General features: G+C 34.7%; 2 protein-coding genes across 4 annotated transcripts in view; one reads left to right on the plus strand and one right to left on the minus strand.

Annotated features, from left to right (window-relative positions):
- On the plus strand, positions 1-5890 carry LOC118261880 (uncharacterized). 2 transcript variants are annotated; one of them, XM_035572897.2, is made up of 7 exons: positions 1-222; positions 369-440; positions 779-909; positions 1112-1282; positions 1577-1786; positions 1874-2598; positions 3029-5890. In XM_035572897.2, the coding sequence occupies exons 1-7, from the start codon at positions 166-168 to the stop codon at positions 4777-4779; spliced, it is 3117 nt and encodes a 1038-aa protein (XP_035428790.2). In that variant the 5' UTR covers positions 1-165; the 3' UTR covers positions 4780-5890. The 2 variants fall into 2 exon arrangements, with proteins under 2 accessions (XP_035428790.2, XP_035428791.2); XM_035572898.2 differs by having other exon boundaries at positions 791-909.
- LOC118261881 (kelch-like ECH-associated protein 1B) overlaps positions 5880-26389 on the minus strand; it is a 24241-nt gene continuing 3731 nt past the window's right edge. Inside the window, exons 1-13 of one of the 2 annotated variants that reach the window (XM_050701414.1) lie at positions 26002-26282; positions 24312-24469; positions 17634-17747; positions 14936-15100; positions 13287-13436; positions 12073-12189; positions 10024-10185; positions 9426-9617; positions 8546-8677; positions 8138-8217; positions 7406-7611; positions 7136-7312; positions 5880-7022 (exon numbers count right to left, since the gene is read on the minus strand). In XM_050701414.1, the coding sequence (XP_050557371.1) occupies positions 6703-7022; positions 7136-7312; positions 7406-7611; positions 8138-8217; positions 8546-8677; positions 9426-9617; positions 10024-10185; positions 12073-12189; positions 13287-13436; positions 14936-15100; positions 17634-17747; positions 24312-24469; positions 26002-26053 (2025 nt within the window). In that variant the 5' untranslated portion in view covers positions 26054-26282 and the 3' untranslated portion in view covers positions 5880-6702. Of the gene's footprint in view, positions 7023-7135; positions 7313-7405; positions 7612-8137; positions 8218-8545; positions 8678-9425; positions 9618-10023; positions 10186-12072; positions 12190-13286; positions 13437-14935; positions 15101-17633; positions 17748-24311; positions 24470-26001; positions 26283-26389 lie in introns of those variants that run through there. The other variant, XM_035572900.2, reaches the window with a different exon arrangement.

Genomic DNA, 26389 nt, shown 5'->3' on the forward strand with positions numbered 1-26389 from the left:
TTCTGAAGTGTTGTCATAATCATAAACGTCAAACGATTCTGTTATTGCGACGAATTGCGGGTGTATTAATTTCCCAGCTTTGTTTTAAAGTAATTGATTACTTGTAAATTCATAAACCATATACTTTCGTTTAAAGATCACGTGTTGCTTTGTTGTTTTTTTACAATGGAGGCTTTGTACGACGATTTAAGTAACTACGAAGACGTGAACGCTGTAGAGGAGGTATTGTAATTTAGCGCCAAAATTTCCTGTCAAACTAATTTTGTTAGGACTAAAATAAAATAAAGAAAATTTTGATATAAAATCTACATGCAAAAGTTAGATTTTTCCAATAAGTTATTAACTGGAGCAATTTTGTCCATTTATAGCTACGAGAGGAAAACAAGGAACTGAAAGTTAAGTTACAAGAACATGCTGCTGCTATGGAAAAGCTTCAAAAAGTAAGTACCTACTTTTAGCATTTACCATACATTTTCTTAATGAACTAGTAAAGTACTAACCTGCTTATTGGGAAATCATATTTCCGAAAAGTATAGTGTAAACAAGAACTAAACTTGAAATAAAGTACCCATCTAATATCACTTACTGTTGTAATTTGATCCCTTGCTTGCTAATCAGAATTGCATGTTACACAAAGTGAGTATTAAAGCAAGACATAAACCTCTAGTGTGATTAATAATACAATTCAAATAGAAGTCATGAAATTATTAGGTAACAGTAGTTACAAGTATTTTCCTACTCAGTATGCTTCACGAATGGGTGTCACGTTAGAGTCCAGGATATTTTGCAGGATTATGACAAGCTTGAGTTGGAGTTCAAGATGTTGGAGCACAACTACTCATCCTTGTTGAAAACTGCTCGCTCAGAAATAGAGAGGAAAACGAAAATGATATCTGAACTGAATAAAGAGTAAGTGACTCATTTTACTATGTAATATTATAAAACTTAAAAGTTTATATATCACATATTATTTTTCGGCTAATGTTAATTAATGTAACCATTTCCAATAATTATAACTAATGAAACCTGATTAATATTAACTGATCTTTATTATATTTGGAAGCAACCACTATTATAGCTTACATTTATTTATTCAATGTATTCTTTTTAGAAAAGACATGATGGTATTGGATGCTTTAAAGAAAGGCAAACATATCAGAAGAAATTTTAAGAAGCCAAAGTCAAATGTGAACAGTGAGAGAGTTCAGCATGATAGGTATAGTAAGGAGAGAGGAAATGATAAACATGTGAAGGAGGATCCTCTACAAAAGAGTTTTGAAAAGTAGGTAGCATACATTCATATTTCATATTATTTATTGTCATTTTAAGGTTACTTCCATAACCTTTGAATGTACCTAATGAACAATTGTCATTATTTTCCAAATAGATTTTTTACTAATAATATTTCTTTTTTTACAAATTACACTTAATAGTATACACATAAATAAAATGCAGTTTCTTTCTTTGCTATTAGTATATCCTGTAAATCAGATTGTTGTGCCCTCAGCAATGGATTCTCATTTTCATGCCTAAGTATTATTACTAAACATTTTAATGTTTAATTATGTTATTTCAGAAAAGAAACAACTATGTTACCTGCACAAGACAAGTTCCCTGAATCAGGTACTAGGAATAAGTATGAAAAAACTAGTAGCAAAGCAGATTATAGTGATAGGAAAAATAATGTTAAAGAAAATATGCCACACCATAAGACTGAACACTATGATCCTCTTCAAGTACTGGCCGGCAATATTAAGAACAGGAGAAAGTCTATGCCAGCTCCCAGGTAACACACATACATAACAATGTAATGATTTTATATATTGGTTGTATTTTACATGTTGTTAACTTACATTTAATTTATATATTTTAGTGCATCCAGTGACATACTAAGTTCGGATGAGGATTTAAAACGAAATTATAAAACCAAAGACACAAGAACTGATAATAGAAACTTGAATAAAGTCTCACTAGATAGACATAGCAATAAAAACACAGAGCCATCCAATCTGGATGATAGAGCTTACAATTATCAGGGATCTAGTAGGGATATGCACAAAGGTAGAACAAGTAGATATGATGTGCCAGCACACAGGGGCAGGGATAACTATGAAGTACCATCGAGATATAGAAAGCATCCTAGCCCAGAGCGTGTGCCGAAGAGATTGCACAGAGATGACTATCACCAAGATGACTATTATAGACAAGAACAAAGAAGACATCAAGGCAGATCCTTCGAAAGTCCACCTAAGTCTCATAGCCGACACAGGCCACGACTGACAGAGAACCAACCTAATTATGAGAAGCAGTCCTATGAACAAGACAAACATAGGCATCAATATGAGGACAAACATAATTCAACTAAACATAGACAATCAAGTGAATATGACGAACCACTGTCTAAGAGGCAAAGAATAGAACCTCTTGTTCATTCTGATACTCATTTCAAAGAAGATAGAAGGCATTATCCAGAGAACCAGCCTGTCTGTACACAACCCATGCCAGCATTTTCCCCTCATGAATATGATAGTGTTCGTTTCTCCTGCCAGTCCCCAGACTCTGTGCACGCGGAATCAGCCATTCCACATTCCGTTAAAGGTAAAAAATATAGGTTAAAGTAGCAAATTGGAAAATTTATGTCTGAAATGGCAGAAACTGCGTTAAGCGGACGTTCCTCGATAGGCACCCGTCGCGAGACAACCCGCAGCGCCGCGCGTATAGGTCGGATTGCTAAGTGTCACCAGTTCAACTTTAACGATGTGCATATATGTATGTAGTCGTATCGATGGATAACTTAATATATGCAATAGCAAAACATGCGCAGCACGCACGGGTGTGCACAACGGCACGCTTTTATATAGAACCGTGCACACATCTGGTTGACTCAGTTTCATGCCTAACTCTCTAAAAAACATTTTTGTTAACACTTTATGTTTGAACCCTTTATTAAAATTGTAATCAGAATGCCTGTTTCTTATTTAGATTGAGGAAAATAGTGGAACCCCTATAAGATTTTCAACTTTTGCAGAAATCATGGCTGTTGCTGCAATACCACTAGAAGATCCACGACTCTCAAGCTTAAAATATGCCGTTATTAAACAAAATGGCAAGGATGTATTATCAACAAAAGTTGGCCTGAATGTTGATTTAAAACCAATTGACAGAAGTTATTATGATGTTCCTCCTGTTAATGTCCCAACTGCATTAGTGCGTCGTCCTTCGACTGACAGTATTATAAGCGATATCTATCGTGATGTCGGTAATCCAGCCACTAATTTAGATGTGTCATTTGAGTCAGGAGAGGTTTGTGAGACTGATTATGAATATCATGACATTTACGATATACCACACAAACAAAGCAAACATGAAATACAACCAAAACAAGTTAAAAATGATTCTACAAAGCAAACAAAAAATGTAGGAACACTAGCCAGCCAGCCTAGCTTTGAAAAGTATGTCATACCAAAAGTTGGTCACAACAGTACAAATACGTCAACTGTTCCTATCAATGATCCACCTGAAACCGTCTCTCATAGTAAATATATTCAGAAAAAAGATGCGGCTGAAAGTTCTTTCCCAAGGAAATCATTAAGCCTTGAACACATACATGAAGGGTCTGTAAGTTTTCCTAATAACAACGGTATCCAAAAGGAAAATCAAAGTCAAGTAACACTCAATAAAATGGCCATGGTTGCCGGCGATTTAGAGCTAAGTGATGACACCAGTGATAATGTTGATATACACAAACAAGTGGTGAAAGAAAAAATTGAGAAAAGTTGCAAATCTTTGACAAATATTATCAAAGACAAGAAGGAAACTGAAAGCCTCGCGTCATCAAAGGTGACGACGACACATGTAGGTGATATAGAAATTAAAAATACTCCAGATGATAATAGAGAATTAGAAACAGTTAAGAAGCAAAAGAGCAAAAAATCTAAGGGAAAGTCTAAATCGAAAGAAATGTCTAAAGATTCTGTAGAAAGTTTAGAAGCTAACTGTCTTCCTGAAAAGACCAAGGCAAGGACTAAAAAAGATAAAGAGATAAAACCTAAAAAAACAAAGGAAAAGTTTAGTGATCTCTTTGGTGATAGTAATAGTTTGGTGACTCCTGAAGATTTAGGGATACCTTCATACTTACCTATTTCTGAAGACGCACAAGATGCGGTTGATATGAAGATCGACAAAGCTATTGCCGCTTCCCCTTCTCCGTTAGACAAGGGAGAAATTCCTCTTGTGCAAACAGAACGCGCCGTAGAAGCGAAAGACACAACTACAGTTTGTGATATTATGAGGGCGACAGAACCAATGGAAAATCACAAACTTCCATCTCCTATTGTATATGAAAACCTAAATCCTGGCATTGATTCAGATGATACGGGTGTGGTTAAAACAGTTATAATTTCGACAGGAGTGCAGCCCGAGATTCCGTTTGACGTTAACACCCAAGTTAATACAAATCCTACAGATAGCACTATGCCAGCAAATGTGAGCTCAAAACCGACTGCATTAGAATATAAAAAACACGATCATTTAAAAGCCTTGGCTACATCTACACCACAAAAAGAAATTACTGGTAAAAACTCAATAGAATCCGAAGTTGGAACAATGGACTCTGCTAGTAAGTCTGATATGGTCAAAGCAGTTTTAACGATATCTAATGCAGAACCAGTAGCCAAACAGACTGACGTAAATACTTTAGATTCTCACGATGCACCTGATGTTAGAATATTTATGAAGAGGCGCAGAAAGATTATAAAACGTCCACCGACTACCACTTAGCACATAATTACATTAGTTTTAAGGAAGAACTGAAGTAGAATAATGTAGAATGTCTGTGTAGACAAATGATAGTGCAGTCTTGTAAGCCGGCTTCAGATAATGCACAGTCGCAGAGAGTTAAGTTGGAGTTACCGCAGTATTTAAGATAATATGCTCTTTTATTTATAAAGTTATAAGTTTCATAATTATGTTTGATTTACCTATTTTTCTATGGTTTTGAATCAGACTGAATATTTTATGTAAATATTATTTTAAGCATCATCATTCATCACTCTGCACCGTCTCTATGGTGGCTGTGATTAAGTTACTCAGTAAAATAGTCGTAAGTTACATTTAGCAGGTGCTCAACCTAATTTTAAGTTTACAAAAACAAATACATATTTTGTTTAGTGGATTGTGGCAAGCTTTTTTGTTGTCTGCAGTTTCACCGCGCGTGCGACATGTTTTTTGTTACGTATTTAAACAAATTTTATTGGATCCGCCAAGGCAAAATCTCATTCACAAAATCACCAATAGTTTTGGTCAAACATTACTATGAATGAATGTGTCTGAATGGAATTTGTTGTAATATACAAAAATATTTGTACAATATTTTGTCGTTTACGTGGCCATTTTTGTTTTAGTATTTTGTATTTATTTTTATATCTCAAATTGATACATACATAACCTCACGCCTGTTTCCCGTGCGGGTTTACAGAGAGTACGGAATGTCAACTGCCAAAAATGATTATAGTTTTCAAAAACAGTTCGTGCTAATCACTCACACCACTCAATTTTAAGACGCTTTACGTTTTAGGTCATCCGCATAGGTATTGGTAACATACCACTATAATGATTATCAACTATTTCCAAACAAATTGGATAGAGATCCCTTAGAATGCATGATTCCTGTGCGCTGTGCGGCGGCAACAACAGGTTTCCGAAGTATTTTACTGAGATTTGCGAATTAGTTTTTAGCATCGCATCATATTGCCCTTGGTATATCCAGTGTTCATGTATCCGTGACACTTGTATAATATTTTCATGATGCTACGTTTTTCCACAAATAGCATCCTACTTGTAAACAAAACTTATTGAAAAAACAAATAAAATATTTGGTGTATTCCCATAACAGTCTTTATTTTCCTTATAAATAACTGTAAATTATATTTACATTTCAGTAGACTATCTATATGATACATTGGAAAGAATGATTAACTTATACTTATAGGAATTTGTACATAATTAATTTAATTAAAGATACATTTTAATTTCCATATGAACATTTATGTACAATTACCGTTTAAAAACAACTTTGTTGTGGAGAATCTATGTATTGGGGAGTAGTTACATAGCATAATTAGCATTAGACCGTTGGTATCGTCGTCATTCTATTAACACAGAGTTAGTTCGCCTCGAGCCTCAACAAACATGTATGAGAAGATCCGGATACGTGTGAATGTTGCTCTTCTACTTATGATTATTAATTTTTCTTGTAAATTCATTACATACACACTGCGAACTATATTTCACATGTTATTTGGGTTTGTTATCTGATGAATTCTCAGAATTCGCAATCTATAAGTGATAATGGATTATACAAGATGAGTTGACAGTTTATATGGCAATCGACCGTGACTTTGGAGCGTACCTACATATTGATATCAGTCCATGTAAACATTATATTTGTTGATAATAGCACATTGAACTTGTGTTAATATTTTACTTAAAATTATTGATTCACTATACTAAGATCGTCAGAGTCTGTATAAAAATAAAACTTCATGCTCAGAACACATGACTTACAATGATACAATAGGGACCGGATATCATTTTGAGATTACGGCAAGTAATACGTCCCTCGCGGAGTCAGAGCTAAGCTATACGCGCGAACAAAGTCGCGGGCAAATAATAATCACCAATAACGATGATGAAAGTCGTTCACTACATGTAGTCGCTGGGGGTCCTGGGATTAGATAGAGTTCCTATGATGTTGTTGGCAGTGGGGATGTCGTCGTTCCTGGATATGGAGGTGCCAGACGAGGTGCCGGTGAGCGAGGAGCCGGAGGCGGAGTGTCGCTTGCCGAGCTTCTTCAGCACGGCGGGCTGCGGCTCGCTGTCGGCGGGCGGCGCCACCAGCTGGTAGCACACGGCCGACGCGTGCCCCGACCGCACCGACGTCAGCGCCGTGCCCGCGCTCCACGTGTTCGTCGCCGGGTCGTACACCTCCACGATGTCCAGGAACGACGTGCCGTCGTATCCACCTATAACAATAACCACACAATTAAATATCGTAACTTAAGTGCGGTATGAAGTCGTGTAAAAAGAAGATCCTTGTTTAACAGTTTCAAACACAAGGATCGACAGTGGTACTAACCGAGAGCATATAGTTTGTTGTCGAGCACGGTGAGTGAGAGCGCGGAGCGAGCGACATGTACGGGCGCGACCAGTTCCCACGTGTCCCGCTCCGTGTCGTATCGCTCCACCGACGCTAACTGCTGCGACCCGTTGTATCCACCCACTACGTAGATGTACTGATTCATTGCAGCCACACCTGAAACAATAGAATATAACAAAATAAGACCTTATCCCATAACATCATAGTTCCTAGCTACGGCTAGAAAAGCCTATAAGCACTTCAACTTACCGGCTCCACTCCTGGCTATATTCATAGGCGCTACTTCTGTCCAACAATTATTTTCTGGATGGTAGCACTCGACGGAAGCGATTCGCCTGGAGCCGTTGAATCCGCCGACGGCATATAGTAGTCGGTTCACTACGGCCACACCGACACCAAGTCGAGCACAACTCATCGATGCTACAGATGTCCAAGTGTCGCGTTCAGGGTCGTAGCTATGGAAAGAAAAATAAATTGTACATTCACCATTGATTTAATTTACTCACCGATGGGTGAGTCATCTCTACACAGATAATAATTATTAAAAATCCATAAAATATAACAAAGTGGAATATTGTGCATAAAATAATCACATGTAATGGAAACATTGCAAAAAGTTTAAACTGTTTGTGTTAGTGACTTGTCGTAGTTAGCCAAATAGTCATATCATGCTTACTGGTGTGCTTTCGAATCCTTTGTTCTTGTATTGTTTGTGTAGTTATAATGAACTAATGTTGGTTGTTCATATCAAGGTATTGTTTTCCGTTGTTTCTTTATGATAACAATTACTTATTTTTTGCTGGTAAAAATATAATGGAGCATAATTTGTATTGTAGCAACCTCAAATAATAATGTTTGGTTGCTATATAAAATGATCGATAAATAGTTTAATCTACCATAGCAAAGTAAACAAGGATATAAAGAATTTTTAAGGATCTCTTGTAGGTAATTAATGAAAGTAAATAAGTATATAATGCTTACCATTCTACAGATTCATGATATTCGGAGCCAGCCGATCCACCTACTGCATATAGTAGTCCATCCATTACTGCTACGCCTACCTATTGTAAGGGAAACAATTGCAATTATTAATAAATTAGGAAAGAATAAGTTTATAAGAGGGAAGGAGATGTGAATTATAACTATTTTAAAGCAAAACATCCCAACGAGGGAGGGTCATGCTTTATTACGAAAGGACCGGCTTCACCCCAATGATACCACACCCTCTCAGAAAAACGGCAGACACGAAAATCAAACAGATGTTTGTCATTTGTAATTCCTCTTATGTTGGTAGTGGACAGCACAGATTGTTTAGATCTAGTGAGGTGATCCGTCTGCTCTTTGCCAACCTATGCCATAAAAATAGATCGAAGTCAAAAGTAGACATACCCTGTGCCTGGGCGTGGACATAGGGCTGCATGGTCGCCAGTGTTCCGTAGCAGGGTTGTACACATCGACCCAGTCGCTGTCGTACGATGAACCCGGCGATGTGTTGCGTCCACCCACAGCGTAGAATAGTCCCTGCAAAGATAATTACTTCGTTAAATCCTTCAACGGATGAGCTGTGCAATGTTTGTAGTAAAGCATCTATTATATTATAAACGCCATTTTGTACAAAAGCCCAAATATAATGTTATGCGCCATATGCCTGATAATCGACGATGACGTTATTGTTACACTTTGCCGCAGTCATCCTGACTAGCCAAGCGTTCGCGCAGCGCACAGGCTAACATTAACACATTTGGCGTATAGCAATACAGCGTTTATATTCGTAGGTAATAAATGAATTATTTTTAGCACAGAAAACTACGTAGATAATCACATTTTTTTTTGTAATATTGATTGAGCAGGTACGACTTAATATTTCATGTTATATGTTTTAGGTACCCTTGTATCTGTTTATTATTATCACTTCCGAAATACATTCTATAGACATAAGCATCATCGATTTGGCAACTTTTGCTATATAGTGTACCTAATATTTTTATCTATCTATCACTTCAATAAATTATTAGATAAAATAATTGATTTTGCTTTATAAGCAAACAATTAGTCACTCCAGAAGCGTTCCCGGTGTATAGCTACATCGAAATAGATAACGATCAAATGAAAGTAGCTTTAGATATCGAAATATCAGGTTAGAATAACTGTTTCACGTTAAAATAGGATCTAAAGCAGAAGTTCAGCCTCTATTATGCACTCTCATTTGGCGGCATAAGATTCAATTTTATTCACCTAGGAGGACGAGCAAAGAATATAAGTTCCTTACCTTCAGAAACGCTGCTCCTAGTCCTGATCGCGGTACAGTCAGCCTGGGCAGCGTCGTCCAGCAGTTGTCGTCTAAGTTGAAGGCCTCGAACAAATCTATTGAGTGTCTGAAGTACCCGCCGGCCACGTATATGATGCGGGGCGTATTCGGTCGTCGTTCCTTCACCACCGGCTTCTTGTGTAGTGTGAGATCCTGTAAACGAGATATAATAATAAGATAATGGTTGGCAATTGAACACTCTTTATAAGTGTGTGTTCTGGTTTTTTAAATCAAAAGGCAGGTTCTCATACATTGAGTTTTCTACTCTCTCGGTAGAAAAGCGCTTAAGAAGCATTTGCCTAGAGACCCTGTTCTTTCTAGTGCATAAATGAATGACCTTACATTTTTGAGGTACGGGCTTGAAAAGTTTAAGTTTCCAAGTAAATACAAAGTCGGCCTTGGGCTTTTAAATGAATTCCTTTAAAACCAAACATAAACAAACTCCTTCGTTTAAAAAAAAAACAAAGTTAATGTTGATATAAATAAATAAAAAACATGACTAAATTACCTAATGTAGACAATACACATTGATGGTAAGGTAAGTTTTTAGGTATGTTACCTTAAATATTTTAGCGAGGTACTCTCGGCAAGCTGGAACTTTTTTGAGTACAGTACACGTGCTCATCTGTTCCTTGAGGAAGCTGGGCGTTAGGTACTGACACCGCACTGCTTGGAGAATGTGTTCCATCCGCGGGTGCCTTCGGTCCTCGTCATATTTCACCTGCGGACAATACCACATTTGTAAATAAGTATTATAAATATTGTTCATGGGGTTTGAAGTGAAGAATTTTCACAAAATGTCTTACATATGCTTACTTCGCCAATATAATAAATCTGTTGACTAGGTTGATAGGGTATTATTTAAAATATAATAGGTAAAGACTTTATCTACACTTTCAATACTGCAATCAATAGCGTGATTTTTGTTAACAACTAATTAAAGTGTGACAATAGTTTCTTTTGATTGCTCTATTGGCCATGATCTGATAACACCGTGAATCATGAAATTAAATATATTTTTACGTGGAAACAGTGTTTTCCACCTAAATGATTAGTTACCACAAATATTACGTAATGTCTACGTTGATGTATCTAAGTATCTGAATTTCGTCTTCATACGTAGTTACATAGAATTTAGTCATCGTTTTTCCTTTAGAATTTATTAGCATATAATTAAAGTGATAAATGGGCGTGTGATTTTCATTACATGACAAACTGTAGTCTGTAGCTAGGTGACACAGAGCGTGAGTCTCATATTCCTATTTTCACAGTGCACATACGATAATGCGTCTGCTTTCATAGAAGTATTTACTTAGGACTTATGTTATTAAGCGTTCTGTGAATACAGACTTATTTGCAGCAGTCTATCTGGTTTATTGCAGGGGTTAGCAAATTATATGCAGTTTAAGATATTGTCTACATTTTATTTTGTTAAGAACGAGGTATTACATCAGTTTTATGTTTAAATTCTACGCTTGGTTAATAAAACTGAGATTTTAGTTAAAAAATATGAAATAACAATCAGGCTGGTCGCATGGAGACATACCCAACGTAAATGTATTTTAAAATGACGCGCGTAGTTTTGATAAAACGATTATTTGCTTACATGACAAAAATATTGCTGACGTCATACGATGATAAACATATCTATCGCAGACGATAAGTGATCGCGTTGTTTTCCTCGAAGATCGGCAACATTCTATCATGTTAACAGTAAATGTTCAACTCTATTTGGACCACTACGTGGAGCTATAGCCATAACACTTTTGGGATTAATTTAGCTTAACATTGCCTGTGTCTCCGAGTGTACAACATAAATATAGGAATATTAAAAAAGCCACATGCTACAATACAGATCCATATGTATTATTTGTACAATTTACACTAATATGTTTCTAGTCCTTTCAAGATTTTTATTGACCCTACCGAAATAATGCGTGAATAAACATTTGAATTCTGAAGTAGGAATGTAAACAACTCTATTTTCAATGATAACGGAGATTAAGTCATAGATTTACCCAAAAATTGGTCCTAAGTTCAACGGTATCTATGCGATAAGATAATACTGGGGCAATCGCCATCCTAGCGGGTGGACTACATTTAGCATACGACGGTCATTGCTCCACTATCTAAAAAAATAACCTGCATTTGATATGATGGTTTTAAAATTATTCACATCACCTGATCATTTCTAGAACTGCTGTAAATAAATTCCCAGTGTTGCTAGAAAAGTGATAAAAAGTCATAATAAACTTGTAATGAAAATTCGATCCATCAGTTTTTAACTTTTTTATTATCTATTCTGACGTTTCTATTCTCAGAATGCATCCCTATATTTGTCAGTATTAGGTATTAATTTTAGGTGGGAATCCTAACTACAGCTTCGGAGAAACCCGGGGCTTGTGTTATGACTTTTACTAGATAATTTATTATTCACATAATTAGCTACAACATATGACGTTTTAATCACGCCTCTGACCTCAGGTTATTGGCACAAAATAGCTGGTTCTAAGAGAGATGCTTATATAGATAGTAAGAGACACAATAGTGTCTGCCAATTATTTTAAGCATCTCTTTGTTGCAGCAATTAGTTTGTTGGATAACTTACCCAGCTGAGTACTGCGTTGTAGACGTCCCTTTCTTCCCTTACATTCAGTTCATCTTTTCGTATCAAACATATTAATTCTTGAGGTGTTAATTGTAGGAACTCTTCTTCTTGACAAACCTGTAACAATCAAATCTTCAATTATTATATCGTTACGATTTTTTTTCGAAAGGAGTTAGATTTTAGTGCGCTCTCGTTTCGATTACCTACAACAAGTACTAGAGTTTAAAGAAAGGTTGTAAAGCATACCTATTGGTTTTATTTCTTCATCTTTTAAATTCGGAATATGAAATCTACAGTTGAACATTTTCATGACTGGTCGTTATAAGAGTAAAGAGTGAGGTGGTTTACACATTAATAAGGTAATTGTGTACTACATGACATAATCAATTTACGTGTATCGATATGATTTGAAATCCCCTATTATACGTAGATGATCCGTCACGGTGTGACGTGACAAACTCCGACAAAGCATGACGAAGCACAACCCTGGACACTCATGTAACTTTACATATCCCATGTTTGTTCAACTTGTCAACCATCCATTTAGATTTCTAGATTATCACCAATGCCTATGTGACTTGGCTCATGTGAACAGTCTCTTAGAGTTTTCATGATGATTTTTACAATTGTTGGTATGTACTCATGAGGGAATTATATTTATTTACGACTTTATAGTCGTCGTCAAAAGGTAATCTACGATGGAACAGATATTAAATCGTAAATGTTGATTTGTTGAAACCATCGTGTATCTAATGATAAGCACTCTGTTATCAAATATCTACCGTCATTGTTAACGTGAATCGATGCCAAAGTTCGTTGTGTTTACAAAAATCCGATGACAGCGCAAAATTTCTGCAGATAAATTATCTTTTTTGTAATATATTTTATTAATCACTTTATTGATTGATATTAATTACTTAATTTTATATAGGCAGCCGAGGTTCAGTACCTATTCATTTCGTACCACTTGAATTCGAGGTTCACCTATCAAATTACACATCATGTTGTTATTTATAAAGATAACCGATAACATGGTAGTTTGACGTCAATGTCATAGAAGTGCATTCAAATTATGAATCGCGGTGTAAAGAGGCCGTCTTTGCGTCGACTAGATGGCATTAGTGACGCTTTTGGTCCTGTTCGGTGAATCATAGAAACAAAAATTAAAGCAAAAGCCTTATTGTTGAAGTAGACGAAAGAGAAGCATAACTTACCTGAGTAAAATGTCTTTCGATAAATTGGTTAGCTTTCTTCTTGAGGTCGACGCAACCATGTTGTTCTGCAAAGTTGGCGATACCAATGGCATTGGAAGGGTCCAGTTGCTTCTCGAGGAAGGCACAGCATGCGTCAATCACGTTCGATACCTGGCGACACATAACTAAATTGAGTGTAGATTGCTAATGTTTATACATCTATACTTATACTACTCGCGCTCTTTTTGGAAATTAATCTTCAACCCAGTTTACTTTTTGTTAAAGAGAAGTTCATTAATGTGCTTTGTGCATTTCAAACTGATCTGACTATCAAGGTTTTCTTATCAAAAAGTAGTTTATAATGATTCTGAATAAAATTGTTTAAATAATATACCTAGCTCTGCGTTTTTATATTATCGGTAAATTAATACGGACTTTTCAGCATTAGATTGGTCTCCGCAGTTCAAGTCATTGTGATGACTTTCCTTAACTTTGGTTAGCAAAATGATGACAAAAAACGATTTTGCTAAAAATATTCCACTGAAATTAACAATATAATGGGTTTTCCATTTTGTAAGAAAAATATCAGTCATAATTACTGGCATTTTTGACAATGACTGTTCGTTATTGTTGATAAAAGAAAAATTGAGATCGAAGCTACATCGACGGCGAGGCTACCTAAACATATAGAAAAAATGAAATATCAAGGTATATTTCTTATTTTTGCACGATTTAGTATATATGATACCAAAACATACTAACATTTAATAAAAGTATGTATCAAACTTCATCAGTATACATTTTGCGTCACATCATTTGAATTCTTTTGAAACAAAGAAAGGAAAGGCGATGTAAACATGCATACTTATACTGACTTATACATAAGTTACCGGGAACCCAGGCAATGTTTGAATATTAATGGACCCATACAGTTTTAGCAAACTCAGAATATTAATCTCATCATCATCCTGCAGTTCATGTGAAATCACGGACAAAATTGCAATGAAAAAGTTAATTTATTATGTTTACCTCAACACTAGATAAAACCTCGATATTTTTCTGCAATAATTTTAATTGTCAGAGTACAATAGGTACCTATGTATTAACTGTCATCGTTTTTATTGTTGGCTTATCATTTTTCTTGCTAGTCACATATAACGCAGCTGAAACTCTACGTAGTTACGTCTTACCATGACTCTCACTAACGTTTGAATAAACAACCGATAAATAAATTACGATTACGTACCTAAATTATTCATAATAGTTTACTGACAAAAGTAGGCTTACACAGCACATAGTTCTGATTGCTCGCTATTGAAATGCACACTGACACAATAGATAATTATTTTGAATGTCAATGTTTTAATCGTTTTGTTGATTCATGTTTACGTTAATCAGACACAAAGTGATTTTCTTTAATTAATTTGGATAAAGTAATTATTATTTTAATGCCCTGCGGGATTAAAAGGCGTAACGTCATGAAGGCCACAGGTTTATAATGTGCACAGGTTGTGTCCTGGGAACAATTTTAGAAGCATCATCGATAAAATTTACAAACACTAACTTAAACTAACTTCCAATAACTATACCTATCGTTTGTCTGTATTTGGGTCCAAATAACTCTGCAAGTCAGAAATTATTCTAATTTCTAATAATAACGAAAGACTTACTTGGAACATGGTAGCGGCGGGTAGAAGTTGGCAGACTGTGATCTCAGTGATCCGAATCTTGCCGGTGTAGAGGAAGTAGACTAGCCACGCGATGGCCGACGGACAGACGCCCTGTAGACGTACTCGAGACATCTCGCACTCTTTTAGACCACTCGTGAACATTGCCTGGAGGAGAGAGAAACAATTACTATAACATGATCACTGTGATTAGTTGATTTCTTAGCATCGAATATGTATATGACGGGGTGATACCTTAAAAAACCGTCTACAGATTAAATCGCTGCCCTCTGTTGGCCCTATAGAGTCCGCTAAATTAATGGACCATCTCCGGAGGCCCACTATGCAACGCCAGATACGACACATCGTTTACCTAAGTCACTATTCTTTTAATCATAATTTTACCTAATCTCTAAATCATGATCAGTTAATAGTTAGAACTACCATAAAACGGGGTGAATAGAATTCGACGGGTGAATAAATACAGGAACGGGGTGAATAAATGTTGGGAAAATCGCGCTTCGTTGTATAATATCTAGAATACTAATCCCCTATAGGTACAGAGAACCCCGTTTTACCTGTTATTTAGTATTTTACGTAAGGATTCATTTAGATAGTTCTGTAATGTAATGTAATCAACTAATCAGTAGTTGGTTTTTCCGATATCTATATTTTAAAGAGCAAAATTTACTGTTGCCTATGACTCATTTCAGTGACTAATTGTTAAACAATAAATAATTTATGCATTACAAGTTATTTGGTATTAGGAAAATATTATATAGATTCAGAGTAGAGACTGTAGCTATTTCGCAAGCAAACTTTGACTAGGAATATAAAGCATTGAGTAGGATTAATGGCTATATAAAATTGAGTGCCTGTAGCACTCAGCAATAACACTATGTTTATTACAAAGCAAAAATGGACTCATAAAAACATTTGTATCAATAACTAGATAAAGGGGATTAACCTGAATATACAAGTCATCGTGTTTAGGTAACGCCTCGAAGACATACAGACCAATTTGAACATTATGTGTATTTGCACAAATTCTTAGAATACTGTACGGAGTTCATTTAGGAAAATTATATGTAACTATAGATTTCGAAAAATCTTTTAATTGCTATTCAATTGTTGCTATAATCTCCATTGATTTTTAATAATAAAATCCCCATACTGGTTAGTGGAATTACATATTTCTATGATTTATTTTTCGTTGGTTCATTCTGGCATTTATTTTTTTAGGAAAATCGCTGTTAAGATTACATAATTCCAATATTTACCGAGCAAAGCGTCTCATATGATAAGTCATTGTTTATCAAAAAATGATACCTAAACATACTGATTTATGTATGAATGACCGAGAATCTTGTACTACTTATACGAGATACATAAACGATATAATGATGATTAGGTATCAGTAGTAGATACATAGCTAAAACTAATGGACCAAAGTGAGTGGAATGGATGCAAAAACTTTTTTGATTAAATATGATCAATATATGCCATAAGTCAATATAGTTTATCGCACTATAACCATTTTTTTTTCAAGATAATTATGTTGAGGTGTAATGTACACTTTCCACCATTACCTAAATGTCAAAAGTACAAACTTCAAAGGTAAAGTTATTATTATCACCTGTGTGCAAAAAAGACACCATTAAATACAATGTTTATTTTATTATTCATGATATTATTACGGACAGGATGACTGGCAAATATTTAATACTGGCAACGTGTGATAAACATTACATTAAATACATATATAACATAATATATTATGATTACGTGACAGCTTCACCGACTTCATACGCTTCGTTGAGTTGCAAAACTTGTACACCTATACTAATGATGATTTAATAATATTCAAATAAGGACATTTGTCTATAAGAAGTACACATTATTATACATTTTGTACGTCAACCATATTTAGCAACTATATAAGCGTGAAGGGATTTACTTGTTTGATAACAACTTGTTTGATACATACGCAATAATTTATTGATGGTTATAAGATATTCACATAGCATGCTATAGCGCTTCGTTGTATATCTAGAATACTAATCCCCTGTAGAGTATATATGTACTTAAACTGATATTATTCGACCTCGTTCGTTATTAATATAGCTAGTACTCCAGTAGTGGTTCCGTAGCTATAAGCTACAATGTTATGCTTCATGGGTTACGCTAACATTTCATAATGTAAGAAGATATGTGTTATGTTGACCTAGGTCATGGTCTATTTGTATTTAAATTGTAACTAAATCCAAGTCATTTTCAATAAATTACTTGTGCAACTGTCGTTGGCTAGGTCTTCTGCCAAATGCTTGAGAGATTTTTCGAATCTCAACTATTTCTGTAACTTAGAGCCGGAGTTGGACACCCACAATCTAATGCTTTTAGGAAGAGTCTACAGATGAGGTAGTGTTTATTACACTACAGATTTACCGATTTGTTTTGGTCGTTATTTAGCTAGTTTTATAGTCGACCGAAATCACTTAGATAAGATAAGTTGGTGGGCCTTAGGGATAGGAGAGTTCTGACTGTTGTGAGTACATTAATGAGGCTATATCGTTTTATTCTTAATAGAATAGTCGTCAAACGGAATTTCTCATAAAGATATCTGTAACTTTCCATAACGACTTTCGTTAGGAACAGGACATTGTACAACTTGTATGGCATACTTTAATAAGTAAATACTTACTTTAAAATAAGGGCTGCCAGCGGCCAGCACGACTTTGTGGACGTGGAACAGCTCGTTGCCGACTTCCAATACGACGTCAGTCAACATGTGGTGTGACCGCATTGTGAACATCATCTGAGAAAATACGGGCCATTGTTATACACGATACATTTTGTCACAGTTTATTTAATATACTGTCAATATTTTAACAATCGGTTGTACGAAGGCGTTTGTTAGTTCTGCTGTAAGTAGGTACTTTAATTTTATTTTAAGTAGTAACGTAATAAATAAAATATATTATGCAATAAAATTAGCTTCTCTACAAACAGTGAGATTAGAATCATTGTAATATGTAAAATAATAATTTACATGTTAACTAATTTTATTATATACAGCTTATCTCTTGACCTACCATTAATTTTTTTTCTATTACGTTCTATCGTAAACTACGTTTTCGAAACAGCAATAGGAGTGGTTTAGATATCTATATGTTTATCTTACAATGAGTATGCAATAGGTAAATAATACGTAATTAATTAGATATCTACGTGTGCCTACCTTAACGTTACAGAAGTTGCCAAATCATACAAATCCATCAAATTTCCTAATTTTAATCTAACTTAGCAAAAATAAATAGGTATGACTTATGCTATTGCTACGACTAACTGATAAGTGTTCGAGAGCATATTACACCATACTTTTGAAAAAAAAATCGTTTTGTCAACCCGTGTCTGGCAAAATTATCGTATAAAAAATTATAATGTAAGTTATAATGAAAAACACATAAATGAAATATGAAGAAGTAAAAAGTTGTAACGATATGTCATTGTGTAGCCAATATATATAGTAAATTAACAATTAGGTACACAAACTAGAAAAAACCTATGTAACTAATAAATGATACTTCGATTTAACTAAACTCATGAACACCTGCACTTGTTCAAGTCATCGTTACAATTACCTGATATATTATACAACACATACATAGAATAGGTAAACAATATGTAAGTTGTGTTCAATACACAACAACTCCAACTATTTAAAAGTCTGTTATAGTTAATTGAATAGCATTAGCAGAAAAAACTATTATATCACGACTATAACGTGATTTAGATTTCCATCAAAAAACAAGTTCAAGATTCGTCAGTAGGTACTTACAAGGAATTTTAAATTGTGACTCAGCTAAAAACCCGTATTTGGCGGTACCTACTTATACATAATGTATATTTGTATTGAGACTACTTGGTTAGACTGACCGCAGACTAAAGTCAAACCGTTGGTCATCCATCAGTAAATTGGTCAACTGTACTTTTTCCTCCTTACAGTAAAAGTGGCAACCGGATGTTCTTTTCAATGTGTTCTTCAGTTTAGAAAATTGAAAATGAAAAGTAGACTTGTGTAGAAAACCAGATTGGAATCGGATTGTGTGAGTAGTTGATCACTAATGCTTTATACACGTAGATGGTCCAAGTGGTGTTTAGTGTTTTCTTAGCTCTAGCTCTACATACGAAATCTATCTTCATAAGTATAAAACAATTCGTAACAAAACCGGTTTTAAAATTAAATAGCATTTCCATACCTAAAAGATACGTAAGTATATAAACACAACTCAACAAAAACAGGTACCTATAGCTGTGAAGGCGGCTGATAAAAATATGCTTTGTCATGGGTACATACGTTGCGCGAAGCCGCGAACCTGCGATAACTGCGCGACCAACAAATGTTTATTTATTGGGTATGGGTGGGTGTACGTAGGTTTTCCGTTCTACGTGTATCGTGTTTGCTTACAAACCTAATCTTCAACTAGCTTATTTACATACTCGGTATCTTGTCTCAATAAGTTACTGTAGTATCAACTATCAAGTATGAATGAGCACGACCGCCAGCTGGGGTATATAGAAACTTATACTTTGTACAGGAATTACTGTGATGTCTGAAACACTATGCTTACAAAAGATTTCTTGTATTACAAATGAAGAGAAGCGTCTAAGATCTAGCTTGTGAAAAAGTAAGTGTCCATTTGGAGAACCGGATATCGAGACGGAACTTAAGAGGCACCAATCCAATTGAGGACAGAGGCAAACTTGATTAATTGAAGTCACGCCGATGTTTTATTTACATACAATATATAATTATACTAAGTATAACAAGTTGTCCATATGCAGGTAATTATCATAATATTGAAACATTATCTCACTCGCAGTTACCAAAATGGGTATGGCCTGCCTTGAACTAGCAGAACGGTGAACGATTTTTAAATCAATATGCAAGACATTTATTTAAGTAAATAAAAAATCAATCAAGTAGGTAATCAAAACCAAGAATTATTAATAGTCTGAAAAAAGAAACATAACATTATACAGTTTTTTTTCGGTTTTATCAATACGCTCCGATTGCACAACGTAGTTGTCGTAATACTTTGATTGTACAGATGTGAATTTATTTACATTTTAGCCGTTCCAGCATTTTCTAAATTTTGGTAATAAATTTTGGTATATGGCCAAACTAGTGCACAGAATGGAGAGTCCTGCTATGAAGGTGACAAAAGAATAGGGTTGTTCCATTTTGTATCCATAAACTTTACGATCCTTTGTATAAGATCTTATGCAGCTGGAGTGAGTGACAGTCCTATTTTGACGTCTAGAGCTTGAGGGAGAGTTTTCATCATTTTACACAGAGGTACATAAACATTAATAAAATCTTTACTGGCGTATAACATAATAAAGTGTAACTAATAACTAAACTACGACTAGAATGCCAGACTCATTTTGTATCAGCTCGCTAATGAACGTGACCAAGGATACTACTGCTCGGTGAACAGTAACTTGAAATCGTGATACTCGTGAGTTACGGATTCTGCACACATAATAGACGTTGTAAACTCGTATGTAATGTGTCACTGCAGCTTTCACAAGTATAGTATAATTGTATTAGTACCTAAATTATTAATAAAAGGTAAACGATTGTCGGGTCAAGTTTATGTCTGGTTTAATATCCGGTACATCATGCTCTACGGTCTCCATCATCTTACTTAATTGTATGTTCGACTGCTTTTTTGTAGTTCTAAAATCAAACGGATAATTTACTAGACCTACAAGAGTAAAACAATCTGAGATTCACAGGGTGATGTTAATTAGTTAACGCCGATCCTTCAAACTTATAATAGCCCGATCGAAATGTATGTACTTAGTAAAGACAGAAATAACTACAACATACAAAATTGTTTTGCATAAATCTACATCCTATTCTTCTATTCAAGAGCTATTTGAAATAGAGAGAACGGCAAGAGGTTTAGTAAAGGTGTCAGAAATGAGGCTGCGCCAGTCACTATGACAAAGCATTAATTGTAGTCACGTTCGCTGAAACTGAGCCATGTATAACTATAAATAAACGGTGTAGTTATTTAGCTCATAATAATGAACATATCTGTATTACAACTGACAGAATTAATTTAAAATAATTGAAATATTACTGGATTGACTAATATAGAAATAGGAATTGCATGACAAATGAGTCCATACAGATACCAAAAAACAAAAACTCCCAATTGTTAATTCCGTTGGTGCATGATAAATTTGTACTAACTGCCGCTTAAAACATAATAATGGCATAAAATCGGTGGTTTGATAAAATATTTATTTTATAGGCAGGTAAGTAAATAAGCATACGTATAACTTATCGATAACACTGAAGTGTTGTTTTGACATAGAAAAATATTATTGAGATATCTTGGTTTATACTATCAAAAACTAAAAACTTTAATGTTTTTGGGAGCAATAGTTCCGAAGAATATTAACATAATGTTGGCATAAAATAAATTTTAATCTACTTCATTTAGACAATCTTGTATGTACGAGTAATTATGTACTTACTAAGTACATTTCTTGTTCTCGGTGGTTTCCCGATGAGTCAAAAGTTATTTAAAATTAAATTCACGATAAGTTAGCGAAGGTCAATAAGTTCAAGTATAATAAAGTATGATTACAAGTATGAGATGATTTCCAATGAAATTTGAACATCGTATGATAAATATTTTATACTCGTATCTTCTTAAAAATGTTGTCTTTATGCTTAAATAATATTGTTTCTATAAGGGCTTGTGAATCACATTTCGAGGTTTGATACATCGCGATTACAATAAAGATAAAATATATCAATAAGAGGATTAACAGACAACAGTTGACACATGTGTATCAGCTTCTTGTAATTGTCATACATTTTTATAGTAATAAATTGCAGATATCTACGGCAGTAAAAATATAATAGGAACTGATAATTGCAATTAAATTGTAAGCAACGTCTATTTGTGAAAACCCCGTTTTATTTACAGCAAAAATATCTGCAGTCAATAGAATACGTTAATACTTAGCTTATTCAAATAACTGATTGAGAGTGCTCGATTAGTTTCAAGTAAGACCGGGGTTCATAATCTGCGGGATCTTGCTTTATACTACGTCATCTACATTCATGTCATTAAAAGCAGATATTTCCCTCGTTTTCTCACTGGGTGATATCTGTTTACCTTAGCATGTAATAGCCGATTACAAAAAATTTTCGTCAAAGAATAGAGAATTAAGCAACAGGAACTATTAAGCAGGATTGCTTTACTCGACTAGAATGCTGTCAGTCATGTCGATTGCGAAGGAGTCTCGAAAAGTGACGTCGCGAGTTCACGGTCGTTGTACAATCACTGTGTCACTCATTAACATGGCCTGGTTTGAATTCGGTTTACACTAGAATTCTATCTCCTAAAGTCTCCTTACAACGAGTTTGGACGAAAATGTTATGGTTGATTTTTTTACTGTTGTATAACTGAACAAGAAATTAAACATAAGAAGCCTTTAAGTATAACTAGTTAAAATAATTATACTCGGAAATTATATAAAAATGTCTTTTGGAGCAAAAACTACACACAAGCTGTTTGCTTGTGTGGTCTGTAAAATTCAGTTCAGTGCACAAATCTTATGATTGGAAAAGGAACCGTCAGTTTAGTTACACCTGACTTAAACTAGACCCACTCGTATACATAAGTACGTACTTATTACACATTAATAAAATCTCTATAAGTACGCAGTACGCACTCAGGGTACTTTTGGACCGGACTTTGAACGAAGACTTTGTACAGAATCTGATTTATTTGATCATATCGTATGTGTTGAAGTCCAATGTTTTTACCATGGTCACGAGGCAAGGTTCAATCAACCTAACAATTCCGTAATAGGGACATCAACAGAAAATTTTAACAAGCCAGTGGCAAGTCACTTCCGATGGCCTTAGTCAGTGAATGATGACTGTTAATAATTGTAAAAATGTTACTGCACTTTAGCAAATAAAAGGAAGTGAACATAAAGTGGGTATTATGTGGTACAATAATAAACTGTAATTCTTCACAATTGAGTGACGAATTATTACGAAGTAATTGCATGAGAAGTCAATAGCGTTTTGGGATTGTCATATTGATGACCCATCAAATATTAAGGCCCAAGAAAGCCAGTTTGGAAAACTTCAAGTCTAAAAAGAGACAAACAAGATTGTAGGTTTGGTTGCTATCTAAGCAAATAATTATAACCTACCTATACCAAAGGTATGTGACGTGCTTCCGAAGGACAGAACATTCGACATTATTTCAAACGATAATATTATTTGGAAGAAGTATAATGTCTATGTACAAAGTTCAATTCGCGGCGTTATCTTTATCTATAAGATAAATATGCAAGTCATTCTGGAAACATAACTAACGTGGAGGTTGGGTAACATACCTAGCTTAGGTGTCTTCATTCTCTGGGGTTAAAGTTACAAAACTTGTTATACAACTACACAGTTCCCAGTGTCTGGCAGTGCACTAGACTGCACCAGGGCATTCAACTGGCCGTTGAGAAATAAAGTTATTGCGTATCGTGAATTCATGAGCCTTGAGATGTCAAACATACTTAATACTTCATTATTTTTCGCTGCCCTACTTGCATAGTTATCTTCATTTATTTTATACAAAATACTTTGTAATTTCGGTCACACGATGCCACATGAACACAAAATGTTCTTTATCGTTCAAACATATAAAAATATGATAACAGTGTTGATATAAATAAAACATTCGATTAGAAGAAAGAGTGGAGTGGTTTTTTAAATTCTGCAATGTAATGTTGAGTTGTGTTATGCGAATCTTGTTATTAATTGCATGTTTATTGCAACAGTTTATTATTCTTGCGGTTTAAACCTATTCTAAAAAATCATAAATAATTACGTAAATGTGGCTCTATCACGTAAAAATTGAATTAATTAACATTTACGTAGAAAAACACCAGGAATAATGTCATAGATCTATGACATTATATGTCTGGTAGTGATGTAAATTAAAGATTTATTGATTAAAAATGCAAAATATATTTGTTTAGGATGGTTCTCAACATATCACGATGATGCAGCTATTCTACTACCAAGTCGGTTTCCCAAAAATAATACTACTAATGCTAAGGCCATTGACCCTGTGAATCCCGATGCTAGGTCACTGAACTATATTAAACTAAAGTCATATAAGGTCTCTACTTTACAAACTGCACCATTCTCATTCTTTTCTGAGTGAAAATCCCGTTACTTTTCAGTTTCTAAGAGTAATTGTGACGGAGTCCTTTTTGGGTTACAACTATTCGAATAAGCCAAAGCTAGTCAAACCGATTTATAAGTTACAAATAAGCTTACCTTCATGAAATCACTAATATAGTTTCCCATGCAGAAGGTCAGGTCACCGATTTCATTGGAACTGGTGCCGGTTTCGCCTTCCAGGGTACCGTCGCAGCTGATAGGGGGCATGTTGTCCAACATGTTACCCCTACCGACATCCTCGTCTGTCTCCATACCTGGAGGAAACAAATACTTACTTAGAAATATACGTAGAATACTTTGTGTTAAAAAACTTAAAAGACCGGTCTTCTTCTTTGTGCGGTCTTAGAAGAACCTGACTTAGGTTTTAGAGATTGGTTAGTCCATAAAGGTAACAGGGTCGATAGTGAATAGCTATTTAGCACTTTAGATACATGTAAGAGACAAGAGATTAGCTTTACTAACAAGGATTTCGAATGTCGTTTTCAGAAGATTCCAAAAGAATACCAACTAAGGAAATATTGTTTTGTATAATCAGTTACTACGCATCATTCAGTGTAGATCGTGAGTAATAGTAGTTCCAGCGATTTTGGGATGGTATACTAGGTTAGTCCCATACAAAATATAGCGCATCAGTTTAGACGGTTTCTTAGAAGCACTTAAAAGTTTCACCAAATTTTTGATCGTGTAACCATTTGCTGCGTAGTTAGAAATTGTCATGAGTCATTGAGAGGGACTAGAATAACAGATGTAGGTATAGTCTAAGTACAGTATACCAGCTACTTAAAGTAGTTATAGTCTAAGATTTGATGAGGACACCAGTAATTAATTTTGGTGGGACTTAATTTCACAAATCGGATTATCGTAATACACTAATACCCTATGAAAAATAGCACACCTCATATCGTTAAGGGTGTAGTGGGTTTCCCTTTACAATATTGCGTCTTCCCCAAAGAGGTCCAAAATGTACGTCACCATCCACCTTTTGGCTGTGATGTGAGATCAATGTTGTGGAAGGCAATCGTTTTTAATTTTTCTGATGTAATTTCTTTTTAGATAGAAAACTCAACAATTACTTAGTTTTTGGCAACATTTAATGGTGGTATTCAGTTATTAGAAGAATGGTAATTTATCGAAAACGACATCTTACTGCTGAAATGGTAGCTTGTCTTTTCTTGAACCAAAAAGTTAATTCAATCAACAGAAACGATGTAAAAGACGTTTTCTTAGTTATTATATTGCTGTATTTTCTAGTATGTAACATATTAGCTTACTTAATTAGTCGGCCTAATTCAGTGCCATTGATTAAAGATATTAACATACAATAGAAAACAAGAAATGACGCATATAACTTATTTCCATCCAATAGATTGATACATATCCTAGAAAAGTCGTTATGATAAAAATCCTATATGACCTGCTTTTTTGGGTTTTCTGTTATTTTTGTTTTGCTAAGTATTTTTAAGAATCCTTAAATTCCTATTCGGACGATTGACGTCATAAAATTTTGAACACTTCTGGTCGAAACATCTACAAACAAACTAACAACAAGTCATAGTTTGTAAGTAAAAAATAAGCACTATACACTGCATTATACATATTTTTGTAAGTTAAAATTTATAAAAAAAATACAAAACGTATAAAACTGAAAAAAGCAAAAAAAAAAACTAACTTCGCAAGTCTTGGAAAAATACATTGTTTAGCGTCTTATTTAAATGAACCTAGGTTTTTAGTGTTTAAAATTAATTACAGTCATTACCGAGTTAAAAAAGGTAAATAAATAAATTACCAGGATAAAGGTTGCTACATTTTGATCCATAAGCATCCGTGTCTAATTTCATTATCACTTTTTAAACACTAAAAATACTAGAGGTATTTCAATTAAAATATCACAATTTTTATTTGAGATCAATTTCACCACACAGTTTACACTACACTGTAACACTGCACTTTGTTATTATTTAATTCCACAGTTAAAGCACCTTTGGTCCTCTACTGATCATGACTTTCTGAAGTCCGAGTAAGAAAGTGATGTATCAGCGGCAAGAGGCGCGCGCTTACTGACGAACAATGTATATACAACTTGCTTACTGAAAGTTTGGATGTCTGGCCCTCTACCGAAATCGCTCCGAGTCATGGTGACTCTGCATAAACCCATATCGGATTTTCAATAACTA

This window comes from Spodoptera frugiperda, chromosome 20, assembly GCF_023101765.2.
Source record: "Spodoptera frugiperda isolate SF20-4 chromosome 20, AGI-APGP_CSIRO_Sfru_2.0, whole genome shotgun sequence".
Lineage (NCBI taxonomy): Eukaryota > Metazoa > Arthropoda > Insecta > Lepidoptera > Noctuidae > Spodoptera > Spodoptera frugiperda.

Excerpts from the sequence above, each read along its gene's own strand:
- LOC118261880 (XM_035572897.2), top strand. The coding sequence starts at position 166 with ATGGAGGCTTTGTACGACGATTTAAGTAACTACGAAGACGTGAACGCT. Across the intron at positions 223-368 it reads ACGTGAACGCTGTAGAGGAG|CTACGAGAGGAAAACAAGGA; the intron begins GTATTGTAATTT and ends GTCCATTTATAG. Across the intron at positions 910-1,111 it reads ATATCTGAACTGAATAAAGA|AAAAGACATGATGGTATTGG; the intron begins GTAAGTGACTCA and ends TATTCTTTTTAG.